Source organism: Carettochelys insculpta, chromosome 16 (assembly GCF_033958435.1).
Source record: "Carettochelys insculpta isolate YL-2023 chromosome 16, ASM3395843v1, whole genome shotgun sequence".
In the NCBI taxonomy this organism is placed as follows: Eukaryota; Metazoa; Chordata; order Testudines; family Carettochelyidae; genus Carettochelys; species Carettochelys insculpta.
Window position 1 is genome coordinate 38,453,653 of NC_134152.1, and position 9,993 is coordinate 38,463,645.

The window sequence follows — 9,993 nt, forward strand, 5'->3', positions numbered from 1 at the left end:
TGTTTGGCACTTGGGAGACAACAACTTCCCTCCTGCCCCCGTGCCCAGCCAGGAGCCCAGCAGAGCCCATGTGACCACACTGTAAATGCCAGCAGCCTCCTGAGAAAGGGACAGGAATGCTACCATCCAACACCATTCGACACCTGAGCTGCGCCCAACAGCTCCTGGCAATGCAGGTACACGGCACTGGAGCAGGGTCGCTACAGGCCCACCAGGGCCATGACAAAGGCTGCTTCCAGCCCCCTTGCTCCGGCAGGCACCAACTCGTGCGGGGAGCTCTTTGCTTCCGCAGGGCTCATTAGCAGATCGGGAGATCGCAGACCTGCCCCGGACGCATCCCCACTGCCCCCCCCGCCCCGTCCTCAGAAGCACCTCACTGGCACCAGAGCCAGAGAGGAGACTGCAGAAAGTTATGTGAATGGTGCCGCACGACAGTGACTGCCCCCGGCGGCCTCTCCATCAGTCTGCAAACAGCAGAGAAAGGGACAGTGTCTGGCCGCTACAGACACTTCAGCAGCCCCGGAGCTCTCCCAGAGACACCCACCCCAAAAGCACACAAGACAGCATGACAACCACCCAACTGAGCTGCAGGGCCTGTGCTGGCCTCCAAATGCAGAGAAGAGCAGGGTGCACCCTGCACAGGCTGTTACTGTCTAACACCCAGAAACCGCACTGCTTTGTACCTTGTGGTGCTATCAACTTCACAGGAAAGCTCTTTATTTAAAATTAACATCTCCCTGTCTCCCACCGTCTGCGGGGTGCACTGACCAGCTGCTCAGCTTTCTTAGCACACTCTGACAGTCTTACACTTGTTTGATTTCAGAAAGCAGACAGAGCATGTGAGATATTGCACCCTGTGCGGAACCAACAGGCGCTGATTTCAGGACAGTCATGGAGCACATTATGGGCAGCGGAACAACCACCATCCAGGCAGCTGCCTGGTCCCTGGGCAGTTATGTATAGTGCAACCCTATTAGTTAACAGGCCACAGAAGTCACAAAGCCGCTTACTTCACCTTTAGGACACAAAATGAACTCGGAAAATGTCAAGTTTTCTGATTTGCTTGGGCCCCTGCCTCCCCACCCAGCCAGGGCTGGGATGGCCACACAGACTAAACAATCAGGCGTGTTGTGTTATTGCCGGGGTATCTCACCCCTGGAAAGAGACATAAGCGGGGTGGGATGTTCTGATCCTCTAACAGCCAGCAATAAGAGTCCTACCTCTAGGCCTGGGTCGGCACCTCCTGATCCAAGAGCCCCAGAAAACTCAAACAGACAGATCAATTACTAGCACAAAACCCCAACCCGGGCAGCCCCTGGCATGGCCATACGTTCTGTTACCGTTCCACTCTCCCCAGGGGTTTGGCTTGTAACCCCCCAGCCCCACACCCCCCAGTGACCCCTTTACCACGCAAAGTTCCCCTCCTCCAGAATATACCAACCCCCACCTTCAGCTGGCTCCCTACAGGCCAGCCCCCAGGGGGTGCTGAGGGAGGGGAGCAGACCCTCTGCAGGGGGGAGAACAGGGGGCCAACCAGTCCCAAGGGATGAGGCCACGGAGCTGCAGCAGGGCTGGGGGAGCTGCCCAGGGGCCAGGGAGGGGAGGGCGGATGCCCCAGACAGACCCAGAAACCAGCGCTCAGCCCCTCAGGTTCTGCGAGCCCAGCCTGGCCCAGCACAGGCAGCAGCCCGCACCAGCAGCTCCTGGCGAGCCAGGACTGGAGATCCCCGTGCCCGGCAGGGGGGCGCCCTCCCCGCTCCCCCCCGAGAGGCACAGCCGGCGCTGGGCGCTCCCCAAGCCGGGCCAAGGGGCAGCAGGAGCCGGCAGCCTCCGGAGCTGGCTCAGCCGCTGGGGCGCTCTCCAGTCTCCGGGCGCCGCCTGCCCCCACAGCGCCGGGCCGGGCCGGGCCGAGGGATCCCGCTCCGCTGCGGGGGCTGCCCACGGCCGGCTCCCCCGGCCGCTGCTAGCCCCGGCCCTAGGGCCCTTCGAAGCCGCCCGCCCCGCTCACCGGTACCACTCCAGCCCGCGCTCGTAGTGCCGGTCGAAGAAGTGCGGCTCGCTGCCCAGGGCGCGCACCTCGGGGTGCACACGGATGAACTCCAGCACGGCGCGGGTGCCGCCCTTCTTCACGCCCACGATGAGCGCCTGCGGGAGCCGCTTGCTGCCCGGCCGGGCTGGGGCCGGGGCGGGCCCCGAGCCGTTGGCGCCCCAGGTGGGCTCGCCGGGCTGCCGGGCGCAGGGGCGCGGCGCCTGCAGGAGTTTCTTGGCGCCGGCGCTGCGGGCGGGCGGGCAGCGGCGCAGCGCGGGGCCGCTGGGGGCGAGCAGCGGGGGCCCGGCGCAGCCCAGCAGGCGGTAGCACAGGTAGGTGCCGGACAGCGACAGCGTCACCAGGACCAGGAGGCGGCGCGGCAGGCGGGGGCAGCGGGGCCCGGCCCGGCCGCTCAGCGCCCGGCACGCCATGGCTCCATGGGGCCGGGGGGCGCGGCGCGGCGCTGCCGGCGGCGCATGGGGCCGGGGCCGGGCGGCGGGGCTGCGGCGGGGCCGGGCTGGCCCGGCATGGCCCGCTCCTAGGCACGGCGGCGGCCCGGGGGGCTCCGCACGCCGCCCGCGCCAGCCCCGCGCCCCGGCTCCGCGCCTCCCATGGCCGCCTGGGCAGCCCGCGGCGGCAGCGGCTCCGGCTCCTCGGTCTCCGGGAAATGCCGGGGCAGCGCCGGAGCGGCTGCTATTTAAGGGGCCGCCTGACGTCAGCGCCTCCCGGAGCCCCCGCGAGCCGCCCGAGCCCCAGCCCAGCCGTCCGGAGCCAGCGCCCCGACACCCCACCCCACCCCCCTTCTGGCCCCGCCTGGAGCCGAGGCCGAACCCCTCCCTGCACCCCCCCGCCCCGAGCTCCCACCCCGCCCCCTCCCCTCCCCTCCCCGGCCTGGAGCCGCGGCCGAACCCCTCCCTGCACCCCCCCCGCGCCGAGCTGCCACCCCGCCCCCTCCCCTCCCCGGCCTGGAGCTGCGGCCGAACATCCTGGCCTCTCCCTGAATCCTGTCTCCCACCCTGAACCTCCCACCTGGCCGCTGGCTCGGAGCCCACCTCTGACTCCCACCCCCAGCCCTTCCTCCCCCACTCAGCCTGGAGCACCGCCAGGCACAAGCCACCTGTAGCTGCTGGGAAGGAGGGGGTCGGGTGGGGCCTCTGCTCTCTGACCCCTCTGGGCCTGTGCACTGCACTGCTGGCCAGGCGCTGGCTGTAGGTTACTGCGTAGACGTCTGGGCCCTCTGGGGCCCCAGAGCTGGGAGTTCAGCCAGCCCAAGCACAGCCCTGCTTCCCTGCTTTAGCCCCAGCCCGGTAGAGGGGGCAGTTGGGGCTTACTGCTGCCTGGGGGCACAGCAGCTGCTTTGTGCAGGCCAGTCCCTATCTGCGGAAAGGGCCCACAGGCCTGGTGTGGTTTTGGGTGCATCTCTGCTGAGGGCTGGGCAGGGCTGGGTGTTGGTCTGGCCAGTCAAGGGCACAAGGTCTGTCCACACTGCAGCGTAAGCCCGGGGTCAGTGAAACGGCGTGAGCACACCTGGGTTTGTTAACCTGGGGTTTGTGTCTACACAGCTTTCTGCAGGCTCCAGCCGCCGGTATGGCAGACCTCCGGCTGCCCACCACCCTCAACGTGGCCCTTCTGGCCCTTTCCTCTGCGTGTGGCAGGTCTTGAGTATCCAATGTTGACTGCCCAGAGGATGAACCACGTCAGCCCCTGGGACTGTGGACCCTCTTGACAGACTCCCAGAGCACCCAGCGTGGCTGCATCTGCACATCCCAGCCCAGCCTGACTTAGGCTGGGATCTGCCCCCCTGGTAGGGTCCTGGGGCCATAGGGATGACCCAGGGGTTAGCACCATTTGTGTCTAGCTGCAATGGGGTTAGGGGAGCTCAGCCACTGGGCTTGCACTGCAGTGCGGACACACTCGCAAGCAGCCTGTCACCGATGCACACCCGGCTCCGCTGTTCTGCTTTGCTCAGGTGCCCTCTTGTGGTGGCTCCTGGGAAGGGAGCCCAGAAAGGCACCTGCAGAATGCCCAGGCAAGACCACGGCCCCTCCACTGTGCCAGGCACAAGACTTCCCACCAGGCAGTGGGGACCCTGCTGCAGGCTCAGTGCCAGGCCACCCAGCTGGCTTTGTCCGCAGCGCTGGGACTTGAGGGTCACTTCCCAGAGGCCGCCCAGCCAGACTTCACTGCTCCCCCGGCCCTGACAGCAGCCAAGGAAGAAAACCCATTGCGCCCTCGGGAACTGGAATTAGCCGTGTCTGCTCCAGCTCCTGGGGAGCCTCCTGGCAGCTCTGAGCCACCAGAGCTCCTGCCCGAGCTGCCCCTGCAGAATAGGCAGTGTGCCTGTGGGGCGGGGCTGGACAGTGCACCAGGCACGCTCATGCTTCCTCCACAGAGGGATCTGTCTGTGCTCAGTGACCCAGCCCGTCTCTCCATCTGGCTGTCTGGTCTTCCAGCTTCTAATCTCCCTCCCTGCTACTGTCCAAGTGTCTGTTGGAGACTCCCAGGCAGGTCAGAGCAGCAGAGGGCTGGACAGGTACACATGGGCTGGAGAGATGGGGATGGCCCAGAGGAAATGACAAGCGTGCTGAGAAGTGAGACCACTTTGGCTCCGTAAGTATCAGTGTCGGGCAGGGGGAGGCTATGGTGGCAGGCTCGAAAGCCTGGACTCACTCATACTAGAGGGCACTGCAAAGACAGGCTGGGTTGTGGAGCTTCTCTCGTGGGTCTATAGGACTGAGAATTGCCATGGGGTGGCATCTGTCCAGCGTGATGAGTTTGGGAGGGCTCCGTCTTCTTCCCAGGGTTCAGGTCTCTGCCTCTGAAAAGGTCCTTCTGGCAGGAAGTCTTGGGGGGGACTCAGTCTGAATGGGTGACACGGTCCCCTGGATCTCCAGGGGCTGGGCGGCGGCACGCCAGCAGGTAAGTGTGCACGATGCTGTACCTGCTCTCTGCAGAAGGAGAGGCTTGTGGTCACCAGGGCTGTCAACTCAGCATCTCTCACCAGCAATCAATTCATTGCAATGAAGATGAGGTGAGCAACAAGCAGTGCAGTTCCTGGCAGCGGTGTAGTGCGATCAGTGCTTGTGCCCTGTTTCCACGGGTGTGCTACCGACCTGCTCCCCCAGCACTTTCCTGGTGTTTGTCACAATCAGGCGATCAATTGAGTGGAATAGATGGCGCTGAAAGGAATTTTTTAAGCCAAGATGGAGACAGGTGGCTCCCTGGCATATGCTCGTCTCTGTAACTAGCTTTGATTTCCTCCATCCCACAGATCTGGAACCTAGAGGAGGTGCCACACATGCCCATTTCTGAGTCCCCAGCTCACTTATGAGCTCACACCAAAACCATCTCTCTGGGGGCAGCTCTGTGCAGTCTACAGCGGGGCTCAGAAAAGCAACTTAGAGTAAACTGGATGGGCAACCATTTCCCTTCCCTAGAATAGTTTTAGTCTTCCCTACATCTCAGATCTGGATGAGACATTTTTTAGTGCAATTAGCTTTAATTTTGAAGTACAAAGTCATTTTGAATCAGAAAACCAGACCTTTTCATTATGAGAATGTCAGTAAAATATTTTGACAATCCTGAAACTTTGTCAACATTGTTTGAGTCATAACTCACCCTGATTTGCAAACAGCTTCAGTTTAAACAAATCAGCAGTGAAAAAAAAAGTTCTGTTGTCAATACCCAGCCAGCTCTAAATAAGAATGCACAAGAAAAGGGAGAGAGAATAAAACAGAGAATGTAATTACAATGCTGTTACAAATCAATGGGTCGCCCTCCTTAGGGTTACTGGGCACAGTTCTGGTCACCTCATTTGAAAATAAATGTTCCAGAAGGAGATGGGTGGTGACAGCAAATGATGGCCATCAGAGATTGAAAAATCTGGGCCTGTTTACTTTAGAGAGGAACCATAATAGTGCAATACAAGATCATGAATGACAGAAAAAGCCATTGGTATCAGAAATATATATTCATTTTTTCCATTATACAAGAACAAGGGAATACTCAATGACCATGAACAGCAGCAAATTTAAAATGGATAAAAGAAAAATCTTTTTTATACACTGCACACAAGTAGCCTGTGGAACTTTTTGCCACTATCTATCACCAAGGCCAAGTGCCTTACCAGGGTTCAAAAAAAGACTGCACATCACAGCAAATAATTGGAATTTCCAGAGTTACATTAATATGGACTAGGAAACCCCCAAAAGACAACACACAAAAAAACCTGGAGGATAGCAAATGTGACACCAATTTTTAAAAAGGGCTGCAGCGGAGATCCTGGCAATTACTGGCTGGTAAGCCTGATTTCAGTGTCAGACATGCTGCTTGAAACTCTAGTAAAGAACAGCATTGTCAGACCATAGATGAACGTGATTTGTTGGGGAAGTCAACATGTTTTTTTTGTAAAGGGAAAATCACGCTTCACCAATCTATTAGAATTCTTTGCGGGAGTAAACAAGCACTTGGCTGCAAGGGAACTACCCCCATTTAAACCTGGCTGGGACCTGGCCCCTTGGCTGCATTCGAACTACCCTCTATTTACACCAGCTGGGTGTCTGGCCCCTTGGCTGCAAGGGAACTACCCCCATTTAAACCTGGCAGGGACCTGGCCCCTTGGCTGCAGTGGAACTACCCCATTTACACCAGCTGGGGATCTGGCCCTGTATATCCCCAAACGAGGCAGTGTGCAGCAAGCCTGGACAGGACTCGGTGTGATGTCCAGCCCCCACAACAGCGGCGCTCTGCTCTGACTGTTCTGCCTGTCTGCGGGACTGGACTGGCACAGATGGGGTGGAGGGAAGCAGGGGGGTCTGAACAACACACGCAGTAAGCCAGACACAATCTGCTCCACAGAGACAGACCAGTGGCAGGCTCTCCCTGTGCAGTCACAGATCTCTCGGTGCCACCCTGGGTCCCTAATGTGTCTGTACGTTTGTCTGTCTGCCCTCTGTGCCTTGCCATAGCAGCTGCCTCTTTGTGCAGCCCCTGGTGCCTGGCCCAAGTTGCTGGGGTCTAGCCCAGGGACATGATGGGAGAGTGGGATGTGGCGCACAGTGACACAGAGCTGGGGCTGGGATGTGCTTGTGGGGTGGCCCCTCCAGCACAGAGGCGTTCTATGGTGCAAGGTGACCTTAGCTCCCCTCCTGCTGTGCATGGCTGTGGGATGCCCTGTGACTAGGAGGGAGGGCTCTGCAGCTGTGCTGGCACAGCTTGTGGCATGCACACACGGGGGTGTGTGTTACATTGGCCATTTGAGGGGTGCTGTGGGGCTGCTCTCAGCTGCTGACCCAGGCCAGGCCCATTGCAGGGGCAGCAGAAACCTCCATCATTCCCGTCTTCCTGTTACAGCGAAGGAGAAGCTGCAGGATAGTTGCAAACAAATTCCTTAGCAGTCTGAAAAGATTGTTCTGTCAACTAAGGAAGCCCATTTCCCATTCTGAGTTGAACTGAGTTTTGCCTAACCCTATGAAACCACCACTTGAGCCTCTAGCGACATGCTCCTTACTACACCTTTCTTAGAAGCCAGTCTTCCTAATTGCTATAATCTCTGGCAGAACTGGCTCTAAAGTGCATATCTTCATGTTTGAACCACCGTACACAGACTTCTTTAAAGATAAGGCATATTTATGGTCTAATCTGAAGTTTCTCACTAACGTAGTTTCAATATTGCCCAAAATCACACACAAATAGGGACTTGTAATGGCTGTACACGTTGGATGTTAGATGAGCACTGGCATTCTACAAGTACAAGACCAAACTATTTCAGCTGTCCACCCAACTGTACATGCCATAGTGTACAGCATTAAAGCTCTTCCAGTTCATTTTTCAAAAGAATTTCCTCTTGAATAACTTCTTATATAGCGCATGTTATGATCTGGCAGGAATCCCATCTCCAGACAAGCTGGCTGTCTACTTCACAAGCATCTTCAATGGCATTGCTAAGGCAGATCTCTGTCCTGGAAATCTGCAAAGCAGCAATCTAGTCAACAGTACATGCTTTCTCCTCCCGTTATGCTATGACCCAGTATTAAAGAGATGATGCCAGATTTGGTCAAACTGTACCTCAGTCTGTGTGTATGTGAATGGAGTTCTCTGCCTATTTAATTTATTGAGAGTCACTAAGTGTAGAATGTATATATGTAAAACTTTAAAATGGTTGCTAATGTAACTCTCATACATACTGGGTGTGATTCACTGGCCCATGTAGGACCACTTAGACCAATTAATCAGATAAAAACAAGTCTACTCTGTGGCTTTAGTTGTGAGCTGGCTGGCTCTTTGCTCAAGCAGTAGAGGTCCATATGCTGAGGTCCCAGGTTCAGTTCTGCCTGTCAGCTGCACGCAAACTTTTCATAATGGTTCAAGAAAGATGTGGAGAAATTAGAGAGGGTCCAGAAAAGAGCGACAAGAATGATTAAAGGTCTAGAGAATGTGACCTATGAAGAAAGGCTGAAAGAATTGGGCTTGTTTAGTTTGGAAAAGAGAAGATTGAGGGGCGACATGATGGCAGTTTTCACATATCTAAAAGGGTGTCATCATGAGGAGGGAGAAAACTTGTTCTTCTTGGCCTCTGAGGATAGAACAAGAGGCAACGGGCTTCAACTGCAGCAAGGGAGGTTTAGGTTGGACATTAGGAAAAAGTTCCTAACTGTCAGGGCGGTCAAACAGTGGAATAAATTGCCAAGGGAGGTTGTGGAATCTCCATCGCTGGGGATATTTAAGAACAGGTTAGATAGATGTCTATCAGGGATGGTTTAGACAGTACTTGGTCCTGCCACTGGGGCAGGGGACTGAACTCGATGGCCTTTCGAGGTCCCTTCCAGTCCTAGTGTTCTATGATTCTATGAGTTTCCATGTGTAGCCGTTTTATGCTCTCTGTGTGGTGCTAAACCTCCGCCACAAGCGTGGCCTGGCATGGAAACATGAGAGGAGCCAGGTAAATAAAGCTGGTGCCTGCCACTGAGCTTCCCCAGGGCTCCCTGCTGGCAAGGGAGGAGCACTGCAGAAAGTTGACAGGTCTGCAGGATTTTTATTTGCATTGTGAGCAGCAGCTTCAGGAGCCTCCTGCACAGCCCTGGTGCTGGCCTTTGTGCCAGCAGGAGACAGAGGGAGCTGGGCCTGACTCTGAGCTCACTACTGCAGGCATAAATCCACAGAAGTCCCTGGAGTGCCAAGGAAAGGATCAGGCCCCTGGGGCTACAGAGAAATCATCTGCCCTTAGGTCCTCAGAGACAGGACCCGCTTGCCAGGGGGCCATGTGCTCTGGAAAAGCATGAGCCCCTTCCCGGTCTGCACTCTCCTCCTTCACCCTCCTCGCCCTGAGCTCTCACTTTGCCTACCCAGACAGGCACTGGCACTGCGGAGAGGGGGGAGGGAAATCAGGAGGTCTGCAGGGGGCCCTGGCTTGCAGTGGTTCCCTCAAGCCCAGGGTTTAGAGTTGGGTTCAGTGTCTCTCAGCTCCCCCATGCCAGGTCTTCCACCTTCCCAGCTCCTTGGGTTCGCTCCTGCTGTCATCCTGCCCCTCGACTTCCCTGGTACCAGCCCCTCTTACAACCTCTCCTTTGTCTAGGGCCACTCCAGCTGGGCACCTGCACCCCCCATCCAAGTTGCAGCTCCACAAGACCCGGACTCTACGGACAACAGCTGCTGAGAGCCCAGTCCTCACCTGAAGCATAAAGGACCAGGGCTGCCAGAGAGCTAATGCCCTTTGCCTTTGTGTTCATAAAAGACAAAGTGTAAGGGACTTGCCTGTTGCTGACGCAGGTAACCACACGGTCTCATGCTCCTCCCCTACTGTCTACCCAGCACAATATGGCCCCGATGCTGGCTGAGCTCTCAGGTTGCTCCCAGAGCACCTGGAACAGCTGCTAAGGATGACCCTTCCCCGTGCACTCTGTAAGGATGGAACTCTGCAGCCAGATGTGAGCCTGAGGAGCGGGGACTCCCCTCCTGCACAGGCC

General features: G+C 57.3%; 1 protein-coding gene across 1 annotated transcript in view; it reads right to left on the minus strand.

Moving 5' to 3' along the window:
* The window catches only part of HS3ST2 (heparan sulfate-glucosamine 3-sulfotransferase 2), a 28,154-nt gene extending 25,493 nt beyond the window's left edge, over window positions 1-2,661 (minus strand). The window contains exon 1 of the mRNA XM_075010802.1: window positions 2,009-2,661. Within this exon, the coding sequence (XP_074866903.1) occupies window positions 2,009-2,460 (452 nt within the window). The 5' untranslated portion in view covers window positions 2,461-2,661. The remainder of the gene's footprint in view (window positions 1-2,008) is intronic.
* Window positions 2,662-9,993: the final 7,332 nt, after the last annotated feature.